Source organism: Hemiscyllium ocellatum, chromosome 2, assembly GCF_020745735.1.
Source record: "Hemiscyllium ocellatum isolate sHemOce1 chromosome 2, sHemOce1.pat.X.cur, whole genome shotgun sequence".
Classification (NCBI taxonomy): Eukaryota; Metazoa; Chordata; class Chondrichthyes; order Orectolobiformes; family Hemiscylliidae; genus Hemiscyllium; species Hemiscyllium ocellatum.
Genome location: NC_083402.1, coordinates 92,642,491 through 92,666,144, shown reverse-complemented (window position 1 = coordinate 92,666,144; position 23,654 = coordinate 92,642,491). Strand labels below are relative to the sequence as shown.

The 23,654-nt window shown below is 40.9% G+C and overlaps 1 protein-coding gene across 2 annotated transcripts in view; it reads right to left on the bottom strand.

Moving 5' to 3' along the window:
- zgc:103482 (intracellular hyaluronan-binding protein 4) overlaps positions 1–19,016 on the bottom strand; it is a 58,222-nt gene extending 39,206 nt beyond the window's left edge. For both annotated transcript variants that reach the window (XM_060838511.1, XM_060838519.1), the window contains exons 1-3: positions 18,480–19,016; positions 11,123–11,273; positions 1,216–1,362 (exon numbers count right to left, since the gene is read on the bottom strand). In XM_060838511.1, the coding sequence (XP_060694494.1) occupies positions 1,216–1,362; positions 11,123–11,273; positions 18,480–18,873 (692 nt within the window). In that variant the 5' untranslated portion in view covers positions 18,874–19,016. The remainder of the gene's footprint in view (positions 1–1,215; positions 1,363–11,122; positions 11,274–18,479) is intronic.
- Between the last annotated feature and the right edge of the window lie 4,638 nt (positions 19,017–23,654).

Genomic DNA, 23,654 nt, shown 5'->3' with positions numbered 1-23,654 from the left:
ATTCACCTGGCACACAAGTAACTATCCACACTACTATACGTCTTATGAATACAGACCCAAATCTTGTGGTACCAATAGCAGGAAGCACTAGAAAGTGCCAGGGAATACATTTATGCCTGCAGTGGGCCTGCAGTGGGCCCAAGTTGACAGTGTCACCAGGACCAGTTATTCAGGAACTTGCCTGATTGCCAAGCAGTTGTAGAAATTTTACTTGAGATGCTCTTACCAGTTGCAAAGCCTGTTCTGGAGCACCTCTCAATGAACCATCAAAACAAAAATATTAAAAATAACTTGCAACCCCACTTCACCTAAGTATAGCTTCTGATATTAATAGGATATTCAAAGATGCACCAGAGGAGCTTTAATGCAACGTATATGCAACTACGTTGGATTTTCTTATTAACAGTGGCCAGTAGTTAGCCATTTCTTATCTCTGGGCAAAAGTTAGGATTGCAGATGATGGAGATTATAGAGTTGAGTGTGCGGTGCTGGAAAAGCACAGCTGGTCAGGCAGCATCCGAGCAGCAGGAGAGTCGACATTTTGGGCAAAAACCTTCCATCTTATCGCTGCTTGAGTTGAATACAGATCTCAAGGGGCAGAACTTCAGATGCTGACATCAGAGGATGGTGTGGTTTCACCAGAAACGTGCCATGTCCCAAGACCTTTGCATTGACTTTACTGTTGAAGCAACAATTTAGCCTGAAGAACAAGCTCCCACTGCATCCTACGCTCAACGTCTTCCCATGGTCAGCAGTAAACACCTCCACCTTTCTATTGATCACAAGTAGAAGACATAACAGATGATAACAGAATTCTTAAAAAATACTAGTTCAAAAAAAAGCTCAAATCAATGATCAGCAAACACCCAGCAATAATGTGGTTACCAGCTAATATATGTGTTCTTCGTTTCACCCACAGCTAACTTAGTTATTTGTAAATAAATGTCCTGAAATTTATCCAATGTTTATCAAAACAGCAGGCTACCAATGTAGAGGATTATATTTGGAAATAACACAACATTAAATCCCAGTCTTTGTTAAATTAAGCATGCTTTCAAAATGACCACTACATTGAGGGAGATTTTCCACTCAACAGCTTGATCATGACTCAGTCACGTCATGTGCTGGCAAAATATATCCCTTATGTTCAATACATTGCGATTTCTGCAGCATTCCTACCTTAAATTTACTTATTGCACTGTTCAAGAAACTCACACTTTGTCGTTTCCGCTGTGCCTTTCAAACTCTCGTTTTCCTCTTGGATCAAATCCATCAACACTCCTGGGAAATCCACCTCGTCCTCTTCCACGCCCTCTGCCACCTCCACGTCCTTTCATTGGCCTGTCTACCCTGTCAATTGGTCTACACACCAAAAGAAAGTTAATTGCAATGAATATAGGTAATATTGTTTCTAAAAAGATTACTTTAAAAATGCAAGTCTAACTTTATAAAAATGCAAATCATAGTAAAAACCTTATGGGCAGAGGGGGTTTGGGAGGTAAGCTCTTCTTACAAACATGTGAGATTCATGAAATAAATTGCATAAACCAATAAGAGAAATTGGCACTTCTCTTATGGAGCTGCTCAAAGTGAATCAACGAGTTATATGTCTCCACTAATGGAATGTGTGAAGAAAAGAGATGCTCCAAAAGATTGCTGAGATCTTTGGTTCCAAACAGCAGTGAAAGCAAGAGGTTTGCTGTTATTGCTCTTTGGAGGATCAATACGGACTTCATGGGCCTCTTACTGCAATATAGGAATTCTATGATTCTATTAATGGTTCTGCAGAGGCCCATACTCCATCTTGTTCAGACTTGTTTGCCAAATACTTAGATTTTATAACTAGATTTGTTTAGGACAGGTGTAAAGCACTTTTAGTTCTGCTCACCTGCATCCCTCTGGTGACGCTTGCTCCACCCTGACATTGATTTGATTAAAAAAAACCCAAAGGTGGGCTGGTGAGCTGAAGATACAGATGTTTGTGCAATATTAACAAAATTGGCTGAATGACCCCAAACATGAAAATGACCAAGGTTTCACCTTTTGTAGATTCTACATGAATACAAACCAAAATCAATGTAAATTACATGTGTTAACAGGGAAACACAAATAAAAACAAATCATTAACTAATCTACAGATTAAATGCAAGCATAAGTACCACAAACCAAACAAATGCTGCAATTTGTTGGTATAAATTTCTATAAAATGTTGCTCTTCATTTGGTCGGGAATCCTCTATGACAACAGCTTTCACCTCCAAGTTTTCCAAAGTGATGGCCATTAATGAGAAATATCACTATCATTCCTCTCTCCACTTTTCACAACCAGGCCAGTGCTGTAGCTTTCCAGAGTTTTTTTCGCAACTGATTAACCAATATCATCCAGATTCATGATTGACTGCTTCTAGAAAAACATCCAGCTCTTTAACACTGCTGAGCTATTTACACAACTTACCAAGTTTTAGGCCTTTTTGGCCAGTTAACATGCCTTGTAGCACAGTGGTAGCATCTGAGTCATAAGTATTAGGTTCAAGTCCAATGCTAGGATTTGTTGAAGATGGAAGGTGTAATCAGAATATGACTAAAATTTGGATCTCAACCTGAAAATTCTTTCAGCATTGATGACAGGCAATTAAAAATAGGAAAAGTCTCTTGGTTAGCTATTCTGCAGAAGGCACCTGCAAAATTTCTGCAGTACTTTGTCCATAACCATGGACCAATTCAATAATTGTCCATGGTCCAACCCTCAGAAACAAAACATAAGTGAAGAAACAGCCAGTTCTGCTGCCAGTTCACAGTACTTCAAAGGAGTGCCCGTCTCCCTTTAACTCATATTTGCTTCCTGATGTAACTGACAAAACAGCAAGAGCAATAATACCTAATTTTAATCATATTTGACTTATGATGCACATACTAAAATACATTTTAAAAAGTAAACTCCAATTCAGAATGGCTTAATATACTGAAGCTTACCTACCCTTGATACATATAGATTAGATTAGATTCCCTACAGTGTGGAAACAGGCCCTTCCGCCCAACCAGTCCACACCAACCCACTGATGAGTAACCTACTCAGACCCATTTCCTTCCGACTGATACACCTAACATTATGGGCAATTTAGCATGGCCACTTCACCTGAGCTGCACATCTTTGGACTGTGGGAGGAAACCCATGCAGACATGGGGAGAATGTCTGTGTGGAGTTTGCACAGTCGCCGGAGGCTGGAATCGAACTGGGGACACTGGCACTGTGAGGCAGCAGTGTTAACCACTGAACCACTGTGCTGCCCCTAAACCACATCTAAGTTAAAGGTTTTTCCTATTTCATTCAAAAATGATTAATAACACCAAAAGGACACTGCGCTGCTTTCAACTTTGAAAAAGTTAGCTTCAATGAGGAATTAATTCTTAAATGGGGACATAGGAGATAAAACATTTTCCTCAGATATCAAATAGATAGTTTCAGCAAAGATGGCTGGATAATGAACAGCTATTTCCTATGACATGTAAAAGTACACATCATAATGTAGTTACTTCAATCTAAGTCAAGGATCAAACAAGGACATTCTGTTCTACATGACCCAACTACAGAATGTTGGTTGGAGCAGTCATGGAAGATGATTGAGCAATAAGATTTGACATTTACCTTTTAAATATATTATTTCAGAAGCATAAATATTATACAAAATAGTGCAGTGGTATTGCCACCAGACTCATCACCCAGAGTCCCAACTAATGCACTGGGGATATAAGCTTGAGTCCCATGATAGCAAATGGGGAAATGTGAACTATAAACAAAAAAACCTATAAGTAAAGAGCTAGACTGAGCACAGCTCAGTTAACCATTGCCAATAATCAAGACCCATCTGCTTCACTGATGTCCTTTTGAGAAGGAAGTCTACTATACTTCCTTACCCTGGCCTACATATGACTGCAGACCCAAAGTGATGTGATTGGCTTCAAATATCCTCCAAAATGGGATGGAAAGCCAGTCAGTTGAATCAAAACAGCTAAAAAGTGGAAAGCAAAGAAGAAAACCAGACAGTTAACCTACAATCAATCTTGGTAGCAGAAACAAACAATGATAATAGGTCTAACCATCACCCCAGCAAATTCCTCTTTACCCACATCTGGGGCTTGTGCCACAGTTAGGCGAGTCAAGCAACAACCTGATATTGTCAGATTCACAAAATCATACCTTAATGACCTGCCAGTAACAACCTCAACCATATGGACAGAAGTCTTGTACTACCAGCAGCCAATGCTGACAGCGCAGCAATTACAGTCAGGCAGCAGTCACCTTGGTAGACCTCAACATTGATGCCAAATCTCATGGAGGAGAAAGTGAGGACTGCAGATGCTGGAGATCAGAGCTGAAAATGTGTTGCTGGAAAAGCGCTGCAGGTCAGGTAGCATCCAAGGAACAGGAGAATCGACGTTTCTGGCATGAGCCCTTCTTCAGGAATGAGGAAAGTGTGTCCTCATGGACACACTTTCCTCATTCCTGAAGAAGGGCTCACGCCCGAAACGTCGATTCTCCTGTTCCTTGGATGCTGCCTGCCAAATCCCATGGCATTAGGTCAAGTATGGACAACAAATCATTCACATTCCGACCCATAACACCCACCTTAGCTTATGAATGACTACTTCACCACGTTGAACTCCATTTGGAAGAAAGAAAGAAAGGTGGCAAGGATAAAGAACAAACGTCTGGTGGTAGTGGTGGTGGTGGTGGTGGTGGTGGTGGTGGGGTGGGGGGGGGGGGGGGTCAATCCATCACCAGTGTGGCACAATGACACCATTACTGAATAAGTTGATCAAGTCCAGAACAGTACAGCTACTAGAGCGAATCTGCCCGAGGGGTTCAGAGAAAAACCTGTTCCAATTTGCCCTCAACCTGTCAGAGACGCACAGCCACTGTAATACAGGTAGGAGTGGCCACCGCACTCTTGTGGAGGAAAAGTCTTGTCATCAAACATGAAGGAGATCTTCTGTAATGTTACATGGCATTGCCACCATGTTAAATGGGACAGTCTTCAAACAGATCCAGCAACTTAAAGTTGGGCAAACAAAAGGCACAGTGGGAGACCAGAATTGTTTTCAACCACAATCTGTAACGTCATGGTCCAGCAACCCGCAGTTCTACTATGCCATCAAGCCATGGAATCAACTTTGGGTCAATTAAGAGTGCAGGAAAGCATGCCAAGAGCAGCACTAGGGACATTTAAAAGAAAATGAGGCATTACCTTGGGGGTTACAATACAAGGCAAGCTGCTTGCCAAATAGCAGAAGCAACACATGGTCGTCAGAGATAAGTGGTCCAAAGGATTCGATCAAAGCTCTGCAGTCCTGACATTCAGTCATGAATGGTGGCCCAAATTTAAAACAACCAACAAAAAGAGGACGCTCCATAAAATGTATTCATCCTCAATGATGGAGTCATTAAACACATCGGTATAAAAGACAAGACTGAGGCATTTATGTCCATCTTCAATCAAAAGGTGCCATAAGGATGTCTGATGTGTCCAGCATAGATTCCAGTCTTCAACCATTTCAATTCACTTTAAGGGATAAGACCATTAGACACAGGAACAGAGTAGTTTGTTCAATTAAAGACAAGGAAGTCTACGCAATTAAATCGCAGCTGTCAAATCAATGCTAAACTCCACTTCTTGTTGTTGTCATAACTCTAGGATCTCTCTCACTGGTTAGAAATCCTCTGTCTCAGCCTTAAAAATATGTAACTTACCCAGCCTTGATACCTTTCTGTAGTAAAGAATTTCACAGATCTATTACCCTCAGATGAGATTCATCCTCATCTCTGTCTTAATCTCAGAAATAAGGGTCACGTGTTTATGTCCTCTGATCCTAGACTCTTCCGCAATGGGAAACAATTTGTCACATTTGCTTGGTCAAGTCTCCTAAAAACCTTGATAACTTCAATAAGGTCTCCTCTAATTCTAAATCCCAATCAGTACAATTCTCTTTCATAAGACCATCTCTGCATACTTGATATCAAACCTCCTCTCCAATGCCAGTTATGTTTTTCCTTGAAAAAGGAACCCAAAACTGTTCTCCATATCTCTGGATCTGGTATTGTGTAATGAACCAGAATTGGTCAGAGACCTCGAAGTGAAAGAGCCATTGGGAAGTAGTGACCATAATACATTAAGCTTCAATCTGCAATTTGAGAGGGAGAGGGTACAATCGGAAGTGACAGTACTTCTGTTGAATAAAGGGAACTATGGAGCTATGAGGGAGGAGCTGGCCAAAGTTCAATGGTGCAATATCTTAGTAGGGATGACCGTGGAGGAACAATGGAGGATATTTCTGTGTATAATGCAGAAGTTGCAGGATCAGTTCATTCCTAAATGGAAGAAAGATCCCAGGAGGAGGCATGGGCGGCCGTGGCTGACGAGGGAAGTTAAGAAACATATTAAGTTAAAAGAGAAAAAGTATAACATAGCAAAGATAAAGTGGGAAAACTGAGGACTGGGAAGCTTTTAAAGAACAACAGAGGATTACTGAGAAGGAAATACGCAGAGGAAAAATGAGGTACGAAGGTAAACTGGCCAATAATATAAAGGAGGATAGTAAAAGCTTTTTTAAGAATGTGCAAGGCAAAAAAAATGGTTAGAACTAAAATTGGGCTCTGGAAGACAGAAACAGGGGAATATGTTACAGGGAACAAAGAAATGGCAGAAGAATTAAATGGGTACTTCAGATTTGTGTTCAATGGGGAAGACACAAGCAATCTCCCTGAGGTAACAGTGGCTGAAGGACCTGAAACTTAAGGGAATCTATATTTGCCAAGATTTGGTGTTGGAGAGACTGTTAGGTCTGAAGGTTGATAAGTCTCCGGGGCCTGATGGTCTACATCCCAGGGTACTGAAGGAGGTGGCTCGGGAAATCGTGGATGCGTTGGTGATTTTTTTCCAGAGTTCGATACATTTGGTGTCGGTTCCTGAGGATTGGAGGGCGGCTAATGTTATACCACTTTTTAAGGAAGGTGGGAGAGAGAAAGCAGAAAATTATAGACCAGTTAGTCTGACCTCAGTGGTGGGAAAGATGCTGGAGTCTATTATAAAGGATGAAATTACGGCACATCTGGATAGTAGTAACAGGATAGGACAGAGTCAGCATGGATTTATGAAGGGGAAATCATGCTTGACTAATCTTCTGGAATTTTTTGAGGATGTAACTCTGAAGATGGACGAGGGAGATCCAGTAGATGTAGTGTACCTGGACTTTCAGAAAGCTTTTGATAAAGTCCCACACAGGAGGTTAGTGAGTAAAATTAGGGTGCATGGTATTGGGGGCAAAGTACTAGATTGGATTGAAAATTGGTTGGCTGATAGGAAACAAAGGGTAGTGATAAACGGCTCCATTTCGGAATGGCAGGAAGTGACCAGTGGGGTACCGCAGGGATCCGTGCTGGGACCACAGCTTTTTACAATATATGTTAATGATATAGAAGATGGTATCAGCAATAACATTAGCAAATTTGCTGATGATACAAAGCTGGGTGGTAGGGTGAAATGTGATGAGGATGTTAGGAGATTACAGGGTGACCTGGACAAGTTAGGTGAGTGGGCAGATGCATGGCAGATGCGGTTTAATGTGGATAAATGTATGGTTATCCACTTTGGTGGCAAGAACAGGAAGGCAGATTACTACCTCAATGGAATCAATTTAGGTAAAGGGGCAGTACAGAGAGATCTGGGTGTTCTTGTATACCAGTCAATGAAGGCAAGCATGCAGGTACAGCAGGTAGTGAAGGCGGCTAATAGCATGCTGGCCTGCATAACAAGAGGAATTGAATATAGGAGCAAAGAGGTGCTTCTGCAGCTATACAGGGCCCTGGTGAGACCACACCTGGAGTACTGTATGTAGTTCGGGTCTCCAAATTTGAGGAAAGACATTCTGGGTATTGAGGGAGTGCAGCGTAGGTTCACAATGGCCGGATTACCTTACATTGAAAGACTGAAGCGACTGGGCTTGTATACCCTTGAGTTTAGAAGACTGAGAGGGGATCTGATTGAGACATAAGATTATGAAAGGATTGGACACTCTGGAGGCAGGAAACATGTTTCCGCTGATGGGTGAGTGCCGAACCAGAGGACACAGCTTAAAAATACGGGGTAGACCATTTAGAACAGAGATGAGGAGAAACTTCTTCACCCAGAGAGTGGTGGCTGTGTGGAATGCTCTGCCCCAGAGGGCAGTGGAGGCCCAGTCTCTGGATTCATTTAAGAAAGAGTTGGATAGAGCTTTCAAAGATAGTGGAATCAAGGGTTATGGAGATAAGGCAGGAAGAGGATACTAATTAGGAATGATCAGCCATGATCACATTGAATGGTGGTGCAGGCTCGAAGGGCTGAATGGCCTACTCCTGCACCTGTTGTCTATCGCCTATATTCTAAAGCCCAGTATAATTTTAGCAAAACCTCTGTCCTTTTACTCAATTCAATTTGCCTTCTCAATTACCCGCCACCACTTCCCTCTGCACCACTGGTTTCTTAAGTGTTTCCATTTAAATAACATTCAGAATCTCTACTCAGCTTGCCAAAGTACATAACCTCTCATGTTCCCACATTAGATTGCATTTGTCAAGTTTTTGCCCATTCACATAACCCTGTTTATATTCCTCTGCACTATGTCATTCTCATTACTTGCCTTTCCACCTATTTTTGTGTCATTTGCAAACTTGGCTAAAATTCATTTTCTTCATCTAAGTCCAATAATATACAATGTAAATAATTGTGGTCCTGCACTGATTCCTATGACACAAGTTATAGGTTGGCATCCTGAAAATTCCCTCTTATCTCAACTCTGTCTTCCGAGTTAGGATATTTTCTAACCATGTCAACATCATGGGCTCCTGTCTTATTAAGTAGCCTAATATATGGTATCTTATCAACCACCTTCTGAAAAGTCCACACATCACAACCAACATCTTTACACACCCTGCTTCTATTAAATTTGTCAGGCATAATTTCCCTTTCATGAAGCCATGCTGACACTGCTTGATGATATTACACATTTCTAAATGCTCTATTACATTTTATATAATGAACTCTAACATTTCCCCAACAACAGACATTAGGCTAACTGGCCTATAGTAATCTGTTTTTTTGTCTCCTTCCCTTTTCAAATAAAAGGTGTGCAATTGAAAATGCTAGACACCACAATGTCTATGGGCCCTGACAACATTCCAGGATTGGTACTGAAGACTGGTGCTCCAGAACTAGCTGCAATCCTAACTAAGCTGTTCCAATACATTACACCGACAATTACTCAGCAACAATGAAAATTGCCCAGATGCATCCTACGTATAAAAAGCAATGCAAATCCTATTTAGCCAGATCAAAGTGATGGTATGAATTAGTAAGTATTATCATCAAGTAGCATTTGTTTAATAATAACCTGCTTATGGATGCTCAGCTTGGGTTTTGCCAAGGCCACTCAGCTGCTGACCCAATTATGGCCTTGGTCCAAACATGGACAAAAAGAGATGAAATCCAGGTGGTGAGACAAAAGTGGCTATCCTTGATATCTGAGCAGAACGTGACCAGGTATTGGACCAAACAGCTATTAAAATTGCAGTCAATTACTTTGTAGTAACCGGAGCTCAACCACCTCTGTCTTGGGTCATCACTGTGGAAATACTTCAGGGTAGTGCCTTAGGCCCAACCTTCTTCAATAGCTTCACCATGAATTTCTCTCTATAAAGGTCACAAGGGGGATTACTTGCTGAAGACTGCACAATGTTCAGCACGATTTGCAAATCCTCAGATAATGAAGCAATGTTCATATTCAGCAAAACGTAGACAATGTCAAAGCTTAGTTTGCTGAGTGGCAAGTAATTTTTGTGCAACAAAACAGAATCTAACCATCACACCTCGACATTCAATTGCATTACCATCACTGAATCCCCTACTATCCATATCCTGAACAATACTACAGCGACAAGAGCAGATCAAAAGGCTGGGCCCCTTTTACCATTCAGAGCATGCAAGAGTTTTATGGAATACTGGAATAATAATTTCCTGGATGACTGTAGCTCTAACAACCCTCCAGAAGTTCAATATCAACCAGAGTAAAAGGTGCCAGCTTGACTGACACCCCATCCACCACTTTCAACATCACTACTTTCATCACCAAGACAGAGTGACAGATGTCTATACCATCTACAAAATACATTGCAAATAACTTATGAAGGCTCATGACAGCACACTCCAAACTACAATCTCTACCACCTGGAAGGTCAAGGGAAGCAGATCCACAAGATCACCACTTGCGAATTTCTCCCCGTTCCTGACTTTGAACTATAAATCAGCATTCCTTTATTTCCCGAGTCAAAACCTTGGAGCTCCCTTCCTAGCAGTTTTGCAGGTGTATCTACACCCTAGGAACTGCAGCAGGTTAAAACAGGTCACCACCACTTTCTCTAGGGCAATTAGTGATGAACAACAAATGCTGGAATGGTGAGGAATGCTGACGTCCCAAGGGGAAAAAAAAGAAAACCATTTATATTCAATAAGCTTGTTTTCACACAAACAAGAAATTGAAACTGAAGCCCAAATACCAGTAATACAGAGTCATCTAGCATGGAAACAGACCCTTTGGTCCAACCAGTCCATGCTACTCAAGCCTGTCAACATCCTGGTAAATATTTTGAACAATGTTTTTTTAAAAAATTGCAAGCATCCTTCCCAAAAAAAAGGCCACTATTGTCAACAGAAATTTCATAATCCACAAAATATAAACAAATATCCTGCCAAATCTGATCACATTACTCCATTGAGGGGAAAGGAGGACATATGCCAACCACGGTTGACAAGACAATGTTGACAACCCATTATTGGTTACAAAGTGGTGAATTGAGGAATGGTCACATGGGGGCCAGAATGAGAAAATTAAATACTACAGAAACTGTTACAAATGCAAAGGGAAAATGAAACTGCTTTACAGTACATTAAGTTACAGCAAAACCTGAGAATTCTCCCAAATTTCCCTCACCTGTAGCCCACCTGCGTCAAGGTTAAAACCAAATTTGTTGAAAACAATATTGCAAAAAATTACCTAGAGTAAAACATATTCCACAGAGACTTAAATCTTACGCTTCTAATGAAAATTCAGTAGCTCCTTCAGTTTCATTTGGGCGCCGTTCTCGGAATACAACTCTACGTTCTGGTCTTTCCGTTTTTCTTTCAATATCTTGGTTCTCATTCTGTCCTCGCATTTCTGCCCTTTTTGGGCCCCTCTTTGGGCCTAAATGAAATATAAGTTAAACATATGCAAAACATTAAAGAAAGTATAAGCAGGTTCAAATATAAGGTCCAAGAAAAAAAGTGAAAAGCAAGGCTTGCATTTACAGTGCCTTTCATTGCTGCAGGATGTTCCCAAACAGATACTTTGAAGTGTAGTCACTTAATTTTAGATGTAGCCAGATGATTCTAAAAGTAAAATATGTTTAGAATCACTGATTCCCCACAATGTGGAAGTAAGCCATTTGGCCTATCAAATATGCCAACCCTCCAAAGACCATCCCATCCAGATCCACACCCCTACCCTATCCCAAATCCTGACATTTCCTATTACTAATCCACCTAAACTGCACATCTTTTGTCTCAAAAGGAACTGCAGCATCAGAGAAGACATACACCAAGACAAGAAGAATGTGCAAACCCCACAGTCGCCAGAGGGTGGAATCAAACCTGGGTTCCTGGTGCTGTGAGGGAGTAGTGCTAACCACAGAGCCACCGTGTCACCTTAGGTTTTGATTATGTATCTTTCTTTTTAAAAAAAATCCAGAAGTGTGGTGAGAGTTACTGGCCTTGATATCAAAGGGCCCTAGCAAAACTGGAGTCAATAAGAATCAAATTGGGGTGGGGTGGGTGGGGGAAAAAAAAAAGGTGGGAAGAGATCTTCCTCACTCTTTGGAGACATAACTAGCTTGAGGAGATGGTTGTGGTCACTGGAGGTCAGTAATTCCAGTTTCAGGACATCTTTGCAGCTTGGTGTTCCAAGTCCAATCATCTTTAGCCCCTTCATCACTGACCTTACCTCTGTCACAAGGTCAGAAGAAGGGATATAGGGATATCAACACTATTTGCAACTCCTCAGATTCTTGAGCAGCCTACATCCACCAAATAGAGCAGTAAGACTTAGGCAGTATCAAAGTTTGGGCTGAAAAGTGATAAGTAACACTCACGCCACAGAAGTGACAAGCAATGCCCATCTCCAATGAGAGAATATTGCCATCATATTTGACATTCCATGCAATTGTAAGAAAAGGAGTAGGACATTCGGCCCCTCAAACCTGTTTTGCCCTTCAATAAGTTCATAGCTAATCCAACATGCCTCACATCCACTTGCCTGCATTTTCCCCATCACCCTCAATTCCCCTACTGACCAAAGATCTATTCAGCATTATACACAAACAGGTAGTCTGCCCCATAAAGAGCTCCAAGGATTCTCCAACCTCAGAAGAAATTCCTCATTCCAATCTTAAATTAGTGTCCCTTTATTCCAAAACTATGCTCTCCAGTGCTAGACTCTCCCACAATGGGAAACATCCTCTCAGCATGGACCCTATTTGAATCAAAGTGATCACCTCTTGTTCTTCAAAACCCCAGTGAGTAGAGTCCCTGTTTATTTAGCCTTTGTTTACAAGACAATCTTACAGTACTTCAGATGTGGTCTCATCAGCACCTTGTACAGTTGCTGCAAGACTTCACTACTCATACTCAAAATATGGCACTGAAAAAGCACAGTAGGTTAGGCAGCTTTTCGAGCATAAGCCCTTCTTCTGGAATGGAGGTGGAGGTGGGGGTGTTGAGAGATAAGCCCATCAGGACCCAGGTACTGGTTAGCATCCAGCTCCAAAACTTTACTCAGCACCACTTTGCTCGTGAAAGTAATTTTCCCGAGGTTCTCCCTCCCTTCTGTTGCCGATTTATAGCTGCATCTGGGATATTACTTGTATCGCTTGTAATGAAGGTTGACACAAAATATCTATTCGATTCATCTGCACTCACTTTCTCTGGTAACTCATCTTTTTTAAATCTTCATTTTTATATTCTTTAAATCTTTTATTAAAAGAAAGCAAATATTCTGTCCAATTTTCTGAGCTGCCAAATGTCTTTGCATATGCTCACATTGTACTCTGTAAACAGCATCATTTACTCAATAAAATTGAACATTAATAAGTACTGAGTCCCAAGGCTAACTATCTTCAAAAACGATTCTTACATTACATAATTGTTTTGGAGCAGAGGGGCCGTTTGGTCCACTGTCTCTGCACTTGTTCTATTATCCAGTGCCAATACCCTACCTTTTCCCATGTCTGTGAACACCATTTCTATTCAAATATACATTCAATATTTTCTTGAATGTCTCACTTGAACCTGCCACCACATTTCCTAGTACTGCATTCCATACCTATTCCAAGTTCAAAACGCATTGTAATTATTTTATTCATTTTTTTTCCCCTAGAATGTCCAGTTGGATTAAAATAAAACAAGGAAAATAGTTAACTTGTAGGAAAAATTCAACAATGTATCAAACACCACAATCTTTTATATTGACCATTTAGGACACAAAGTTAAATCTACCAGAAAACAATCCCAGTAAGTTCACTCATCTTAAAATGTTAATTTTACTCTGCATTAAACTAATTAATAAATGAATCAATATTCTGAGTAATGTCACAGACAATTACGGTTTTGCAGAACCCCCAAACTTAGAGACAGTGCTGTGAGGAGTTATTATTCAAACTGTTATCATGGATCACAGAGGGGTGGGTTTAAAGCAGCAATACATTGATGGAACAGAAACAGAAAAGGCTGGGAATACTCAGCTGGTCAAGCAGCATCTTAGGAAGGAAAAACAAAATTAATACTTCAGATCAATTACCCCTTTATCAAAACTGTAAAGGGTATTGATGTAACAGTTTTCAAGCTAATAGAGGCTGAGGGAAGAAAGTTCAAGAAGTGGCTAGCAGAAAAAATTAAATGATAAAAGGAATTATAGTGCAAGGCAACAAGATATGGCAATGGAAGAAGAAATCAAACAGAACAAAACATGGAATCCATAAAAAGATGAGACACTATTCCTCAAACATCAATTAGGCATAGGCGAACAACACAGGATGCAGAGGACTGAAAGGACAGTGAGATTTGGACCAGGCATCTTTTGGATGAGACTTTAAACCAAGGTCCCATCTACCGGCTCTGGTTGGCAGAAAGATCCAAGAAACTATTTTAAAAAGCAGAGAAATTGCTGCTGGTCTTCACCAATATCTAACCCTCAAATCAACATCAGAAAACACAAAGGAAACTCTCAAATCAGCAATGTGATGACGTGTGCACATTGTTGTAGGAAATATCACAATTCAAAAAAGTATTTAATTGCTTTGAGATACTTTGATCAAGAAAAGCAACATAAAAACAAACACTACAGATAGTGGAAATTTGAAACAAAAACAGAAATTGCTGGAGAAACTCAGTAGGTCTGGCAGTATCTGTGGAGAGAAAATAGAATTAACTTTCAAATCCAGTGACCCTTCTTCAGAATCTCTCTTTCAAAGTCTTATGTTATCCCCTCCTAACGCTGTGCTTGCTTTAAGCATGTTATATCTTCAACTTCTTCCATGTTGTTAGAAGGCTAATGACCTAAAGCATTTACTTCTCTGTGGATGTCACATGTTAATAATATTATCCACCTCCAGTACTGGTGGTTTTTATTTTGATGAAACACTGATGAAACCTTGGAAGAGGTCATTCAAGGGAGTCTGTTTCAAGTAATAGGTTAAAGTGTTCTGTCATGTGTTTCTAGCACCTCAGAGGTTAGCAAATGAACAAGAATCAAAAATCTTTGAAAAACTGGAAATCATTTAGAAATCAATTACTGCTTTCATTAGATGTTTGAATGTACAGTGGGGGAAGAGGAGAAGTAGATTTTTAATCAGCCTCTCAACAATCTAGTGTGATACAATAGATCTAAAACTCTGCAGAACAATCAGCATCCCTAAACTCTGCATAGAGTTTTACAGGAGGTCGTAGACGAAGAACGTTTACTCTCACTTAACGAGTGTACTTTAAAAAACACCAATTTTGTAGCCATTTCCACACCCCTCTAGACACCCTAGTTTTCATAAAAAGGGATCTACTTTAAATGTTCCCTTTTGCCAAAACATTTCTTCCAAAAAAAAGGGGCCCAATCCTCTGCAGATGGCTCTGAATGATCTGAATTACCACATCACAAACAATCCTACCCAATAGGTCTACAGTAAGCAATTTAACTTTTTTCCTGGTACAGAAATAATTGTTCAATTTGATTCAGTTTTTTTTTAAAAAGAAAGAATGATTTATAATTTTGAAAGGCATTTCTGGTTAATTCTATCAAAATGATGCAAAAAAAATACAGTAAAACTGAACAGGACAGCAATTGTATACTAATTAAAAAAAAGAGAGAAAACAACAACTGGACAGACAAACAAATGGATAATGGTGAGCCTGGGAGAAAGAGAAGCTTTCAACTAAGACCAACCAGTGGCTGAAAATGGATCGACTGTGATAGAAGCCCATGTGAGGACAAGTAGGGATGGGGATGGATGTGGAAGGTGCTCAGGTCCCAAAATTATTGAACTCAATATTCTGAGTCCTCTTCTGTATGTCATTTACAAATATCTGGATGAGAATATGGAAAGCACTCTTAGCAAGTTTGCAGACAACACCAAAATTAGTGGCATAGAAAACCTTCTTCACTGTCTACTAAGATTACAAAAGGATCTTGATCAAATGGGTCAATGGGCTGAAAAACAGCAGATGTAGTTCAATCTGGATAAATGCGACAACAAACAAGGATAGGGTTTATATAAATAATGGCAGGGCCTTTGGGTAGCATTGTGGAACACAGGAACGTAAGGTTGGAGGCACATAATTCTTTGAAGTGTGCCTCACATGCAGACAGAGTGCTTAAAAGGGTGCTTGGCAGGCTTGCCTTCATTGCTCAGTCCTTTGAGTATAGGAGTGGGAAGTCATGTTGAGGTTGTACAGAACTTTGAGGTCTCTTCTGGAATACAATGTCTAGTTCTCATCGCCCAGTTATAGGAAGGATATTATTAATCTGGGGCAACACAGTGACTCAGTGGTTAACAGTGCTGCCTCGCAGCACCAGGGACTCTGGTCCGATTGCAGCCTTGGGCGACTGTCTGTGGGGAGTTTGCACATTCTCCCAGTGTCTGCATCAGTTTCCTCCGGGTGCACTAGTTTCCTCCCACAGTCCTAGGATGTGCAGATTAGGTGGATTGGACATGCAATGTTGCCCTTAGTGTCAAGTAATTAGGTGGATTAGCCATAGGAAATGCAGGGTTACAGGGACAGGGTAAGGGATGGGTCTGGATGGATGCTCTGAGGGTTGATGTGAACTCGAGGAGCTAAATGGCTTGCTTCTACACTGTAGGGATTTATGAACTATCTATGAAGCTGGAGAGGGTGCAGAAGAGATTTACCAGGTACAGAAAGTTTGAGTTATAAAGAAAGGCTGGCATGTTTTTTACCGATGCATAGGAGTTTAAGAGGTAACTGTATAGAAGTTTATAAAATAAACAGGGGTATAGATAGAGTAAATGGTAGTTGTCTTTTCCCTAGGATAGGGGATTTCAAGACTAGGAGGCAAACTTTTAAGGTGATGAGACAGATTTAGAAAAGACATGAGGACCAAATATTTTTCCACAGAGGGTGGTTAGTGTGTAAATGAACTTCCTGAAGCGATGGATGCTGGTACAATTACAACATTTAAGAGACATCTGGATAAGTGCATGAATAGGAAAGGTGGAAAGGTTTGGGCCGGGAGCACGCAAGTGGGACTGGTTTAGTTTGGGATGATGGTTGGCATCGAATAGTTGGACCAAAGGATCTGTTTCAGTGCTGTATGATTCTATGATTAGTCCTGAAGGCTGCAGCATTCTCAAGTCAAAATTGAGGTCCTTGGGCAAGCAATGAGGTCAAGAAGAAACTTGACTGCAAAGTCCATATCCGATGAGTGAAGAAAACCTCTTCCCATTTTGTCACTGCCTCTTCAACCACTACAGGGTTACTTACTTAAATATAGCAGATATGCACCCTAAAGGCTTAGCAACCTACCTGGACATTTCAACTTAGGAGGTTCCCTGATTCAATTACTTGTCTCTGCTGAATGACTGATTCAATGAAACTAAGCTGCAGCCAACAACCATAACATTCAAGAGGGGAACAGAAGATGGTTTAGAAAAAAAACAAATGTCCACCCATATAAAATTAAGTTGTACCTCACCTAATGTTTGAAAAAATAAAAAAAGTAACCTCAAATAGGATCATACAGTACCAATTTAAAGGCAAGTAAACATCTCAACATTAAATTCAAAACTAAAACAGAAACTGGAAGACATTTGGATAGGTTCATGAATAGCAAAGGTTTGGAGGAATATGGTCCAGGAACAGGTAGGTGAGAGTAGTTTCATTTGAGATTGTGTTTGGCATGGACTGGTTGGATGGAAGCATCTGTTAGCGTGCTGTAGGACTCCTTTATTCTCTCCACAATATATACCACTCACTGCAGTAACAGGACTACCTGACGAATTTTCCTTCCCTTACGTTTCATAAAAAAGCTACACCTCTCAGTGTTCAAAGTAAACTGGTGGATTTAACAAAACAGCAACTTGAAGTTAGAGAGTCTTGCAATCCCAAACGTCCAGTTCCCCAAATGTATGGTCATGGAGACAATATGCTCACGTTTTACATGCATCAAGGATCTTCAGCAGGGGTTGAAAAATCTACACTTGTGAATATCGCTTTTAAAATACTTGCAAAAATGGCAACTCAACAAAATGATATAAGGCAGATTAACAGTCTCCCAAATAAAAACTACGTGATAACTCACCTACAATTTATAGGCCAAACTAGCCCAACTGATGTCCCTTGAAAAGACAGTCCCAAGAAAATGTATGCCACTTCCAGGTTTGGAGTACAAAGCGGCAGTTGCACCTGCATTAACCTCCATCCTCTCTGGCCAGGTTCTCATCCATCCCTTCCCCCCCGGGTACGGACTGACCTGCAGCCCAGAGCCTCCTTCCCCCCCCCCCCCCCCCCGGTCACAGTATGCACCCTGTCCCGGGTGGATACCCGTCTCTTACCTCCATTGGTTCACACTCCGAGGTTTATTAATAAATTCTCACTTTGCGGGACACCACTGATCGCTGCATTTGACACATACCACGTGTGTATTGTTGTTGTAGTCCGTTAGAAATTAAACCCGGGGCTACATCATTGATCCTACACGTTTGAAATCAGAATAAACTTAATCCCAGAATTTACAGATTGAAGCCCCCCACCCGCCCCCGGGTATTTTAAACATTTCGAAATGAAATGATGATGGAGGAGGTGGTGGTGTCCCTCCACGCCCGGGTGCTGCAGAGCTATGTTAGGTACCGACCTTCTCTCCGCTGTCCTCCTCCACCTCCTCCTCCTCCTCCTCCTCCGAGGAAAACATTTTCGGTGCCAGATGCTCCCCCGGGCCTGGTGCCGGCCTCGACGCCCGCCGGGATTTTCCGAGCTTTCTGAGACTCTCTCCTGCCGGCTTTGGCCGAGCTCGATGCCGAGGCGTAGGCGGCGCCGGCGGTCGCTGCTGCCGAGCTTCCCGAGGGCCCACTCCCGGCTCTGCTCTTGCGGCCTCCTTCCTCTTTCTTCTTTTTCTGCTTCTTCTCCTCCGCCTCCCGCAGGATGTCGAACGGGTCGGACTCGTCATCCAGCAGCTGGTCGAAGCGATTAGTGACGGCGCAACCAAAAGTCTCCTGCATGGCGGCAGCGGCCAAAAGAACTCCTTTCATAGCCCAGTTTCTGCTCCCGCCGCCTCCACAACCTTACACGGGTTTATACTTGTATCGTAGTCCGGTAGATCCAGCCTCACCACAGCAGCAGCTCCTCCTTCCTTCTCGCTCTTCCCACTCCCGGCCCACACTCGCCAATATGGCGACTCTCTATTTACCTCTTTCCCTCCCCCCTTTGTGCAACAAAATGTTCTGATTGACCCTCCGCAACATCGACTGGTACTTGTTGCATCTCAAAATAACAAACCGTCTCTCTACCAGCAACAATTCTATTAATTCCTCTTATTTGTTTTTCTAATTCTCCGAAGTTTTTTTTTAAAAATCGGCGCGTCAATCCGCCTAAATTGATAATTCGCAAGTATTATTTTTCGTGATCGTTTTATTGCCAGATATTTCAAGGTGTTTATTTGCCATCCCACTTTCCCGATCAAAGCTAAACGCTGAATTTAGTTTTGTTTCCTATTTAGTTTCCTTGCTGCCCGCAGATTATCATACAGGCTACCTCTTGTGCTCAGAATTGTTGAATCTAGAAATGGTATGATATGCAAACCAGGTTCCAGGTTTTAAAAAAGTGTATTTTAGAAAGTACAGGAAATATGTCAACAGGTGCAATGATTTATAAAACCTTTAAGTAGAAAATTCCACCTTGCACTATGAAACATTCTTCCCAAACAAATCCCAAAATACTGCATACACTGTGAATTGTTTTGAACTGGAGTAAGATTTTTAGGTAAGAGTCAACTTGTACAAAGCAGATTATTGAATAACCAGATCATTTGTTTCTATTCTGAGCAATAGTGTTTTATTGTTCTTTGTTCTTCATTATTGATCAAGTAAGGCAAGCATTCCTAAAAAAAACTGCACGGCAAATTCATTCTAGCAGTTATCACCAGGATTTGGCCATTCACTACTATATTCCCATTTATTGTTGTAAAGACTAATGAGCTCCTGGATGAGAAGACAGTAATATGAATGGATTCAAATTATATCTTAAACCTTATGAGGAATGCTGCAGTGATGCACAATACCTTTGAATGTAAACTTATGAAAAGAATATTACTAGCAAATCATCATATTTATAAGTATATATAATAACCAATATTCTGTGTTATTACATGTGGGTATTTAGGCCTAAGTACAGTGAAATGGATTTGGAAGATAGATAATAAGCTCAGGAAATATAGTCGTAATCCAAAGGGAACAGTAACATTGCGGTGATTTGTTGCTGGACCAGTAATTCAGAAGAGCATACAAATGCTTTGGGGACATTCATTCAAATCCTACCACAGCAGATGGGAGAATTAAAATTCAACTTATTAATAAGTCTGGAATTAAAAATTGACTAAAGTGAGGTGCAGAAGGATAAAACTAAATTTTTTGCTGAGTATAGAGCATTCAGCGTCAGAGAGTGGAAGGTCAGATGAGATAGTAAATATTCGATAAAATGTAGGCTTCGAAGAAAGAATTGAGTCAGAGGGAAGGGAGGATCCAGAGGGTTATGGGTATCTTTGAGTTGTGCAGCTTATATTCCTTCATTCTTGAAAGGAAAAGAAAAATTTCTTGTTAGAACGTCAAACAAGCAGGAGAATGAAGTGGAACTGGATTGGGTGGAGGAATCAGACAGCATGAGGCTGTGCTGATGGAGAGAGGTCATGAATGTGCAAATGGCGGTACAGAACAATGAGTAGAACACTCTAACTTTACAGCCTGATTTCATTCTTCCATTACTTTTACCACTCTCACACCCAGTTCTGTCATTGATATAGATTGCTTTCAGCACAGCCTACCCACATTCTCTCCTCCTTTCAGTTTTCATTATCACTTATTCAGCTTCTCTTCTACTTTGGCCCACGATCAGTAATTCCCACATCACCTACCCTTTTCATATCTCTCTGGGCTCCGTCTCCACCTATCCCCTCAGCTGTCCACAACCTGAAGAAACTAAACATTGATGAGCAATAGGGAGAGAAAAACAGAAAACAAAACACTCAAAACAGCCTACTCAGTTTCTCCAATTTCCCCTTGTGTATTAGTATGAGAGAGACATGAGCAAGAATTTCCAAGGTTTTCTTCTCCATGTAAGTCAGCCTATGAATGGAATCTGGCCTTCCTCCATTACTTATTTATTTATGGTTATAGTGCGTCAACTAGTCCTGCAGAAAGGAGGAGAGCTTATGAAGAGTAATTTGACAGCCTGAATGGATTTGTGAGAGACATGATGAGATATGTGTGATTAGTGTGACATGCAAGAAACAACATGAAGGAAGTATGCCAAACATTTAAAACAAAATTCATAATATATAACAAATATTGCATAGGATATATGGCATAGAAACAGATCATTCAGTCCCTGCCAGTGCATATGCTAAGCTTTCATTCTCATGGCAACCTCAGCTAAGTCTAACTTCTCAGAAATTATATAATGACCTAGAAATCCAATTACGTTACTCTTTCCAGATCTCCCTGTTGCTTAAATTAAAAAAAAACTGTGCATGTTGAAATCAGAAACAAAAACAAAAATCACTAGGAAAACTCAATAGGTCTGGCAGCAACTATGAAGAGAAAGCGGAGTTAATGTTTCGGGTAGCAAATGTAGCAATCACTATTCAAGGAAGGAAGGAAAGAGAAAACAAGAAATTATGGGATAGTTAGCCTGCCATGAGTACTAGAAAATCTATGGGATAACATGAGCACAGAGCTTAACCTTCAGCTAAATAAATGAATGGAATATTTCCAGCCTCAAACACCAAGGAAAGGAAATGGCCTCATGGTATTGTTACTGAACTAATAACCTAGACACCTAGGAAATGTTCTCAGACTAGAGTTCGAATTCCATCATGTCAGATGGTAGAATTTGAATTCAATAACAATCTAGAATTAAAACGGAAATGACCAAAAACATGGACAAAAGAGCTGAATTCCAGAGGTGAGATGAGAATAACATCAATGCTACATTTAAACGTGTGGCATAAAGGAGCTCAAGTAGAACTTAAGTCAACCAGTGATTGTACTCTCTGCAGCTTTGAGTCATACCTAGCACCAAGGAAGATAGTTGTGCAGTCATCTCAGCTCTTGGACATCTTTACAGGAGTTCCTCAGGGTAGTATCCTAGACCCAACAATCATCAGCTACTTCATGAATGACTGTCCTGGCATCATATGGTAAGAAGTGGGGATGTGTGCTGATGGCTGCACAATGTTCAGCACCAATCATGACTCAGATACTGAAATAACTGATAAATAGTAAGTAACATTTATGTCACATCAATGCCAGGCCATCTGCAACAAGAGAAATTACTTACTCCTATCTCATTGTATGTTCTCTTCCATCTCTAACAGTGACATCAGTGCAAATGGGCAACTCCAAAGTATAAAATGAATGCTTCTTACAGCCTCACACTGAGTGTCTGAATGCAAATTTCTGAACTGAATTAAGTCAAACTTTCCCTCACTCGTGAGAAATCAGGGCTATGAACTATATACTGTGATTAGCAACAAGTTCAAAATGGTTGTCAAGCGACTGCAAATTGATCATTGGAGGAAATTGAAATTCATTTTGACTTGATGTGAGACGAGCAAAGTCATAACACAGATGCATAAGAAAGGTTAGGTGTTATCAGAGAGATCTAGACAATGTCTTCAGCTAGGTATATGTAAGATGTTGTTATCTAGGCATGTAGGAAGGGAAGAAAAAGCAAGACCCAATGATATATCCTTAGTAATCCAGAGGTAATTTTGTGTATGGGAGGAGAAGCCATCGCTAAAAATGATCTTAGATTAGATTCCATACAGTATGGAAATAAGCCCTTCGGCCCAACAAGTCCACACCGACCCTCCGAAAAGTAACCCACCCAGACCCATTCCCCACATTTACCCCTGACTAATGAACCTAATACTATGAGCAATTTAGTATGGCCAATTCACCTGACCTGCACATCATTGGGAGGAAACCGGAGCACCCGGAGGGAACCCACACAGACACGGGGAGAATGTGCAAACTCCACACAGTCACCTGAGGCTGGGATCAAACACGGATCCCTGGCGCTGTGAGGCAGCAGTGATAACCACTGTGCCACCCCTATGATCTAACTATGAATATGTAAGAGTCAAGACTACCAAACAATGGCAGTCCCACTCAGCTGCACAAGAGACACAAGGCATCAGAGGACAATTGTATCATTTAACTTGTCAGAGACTACTGAAAGAATTAGGATAGTTCACTAATCCCAGATACAATTTGTGACAGGTTAGGACTGTTTCAATGCTGTTACAGGAACAGATTCAAGTATGATGTTGCAGGAAAAATTACCATGGATTGTTGAGGCAACAATGCACTTAGAGAAAAAAAGCAGATTGTAAGAGGATTAAAGTTTATGAGGGTAGAAGGACCAAGGTTGAGGCTTTTTTTTTAATTGTCTTGATTTTCTCCTTACGTTCTTCCATGTCATCAATCAAACTATCCCTGAGGTCTCTTCATACCCTGCATCCACTTATCGCAGTGCAAATACTCAGTAGAACAGTGCCTTGGTAAATTGAGGCTTGCAGCAAAAATGGTATTTTAGCCTCGCATCATTGCAATGTGCAAAAACAATTGCCACATGTAATCATGTCTCGCGAAGTAGATTGAATTTTTTGAAGAAGGAACAAAAAAGATTGATCAGAGCAGAGTGATGATCATGATCCCTATGGACTTCAGAAAGGCATTTGACCACATTACGCATGGTGGACTGGTTAGCAAGGTCATATGGAATAGAAGGAGAAGATACAGATTCTGGATACAGA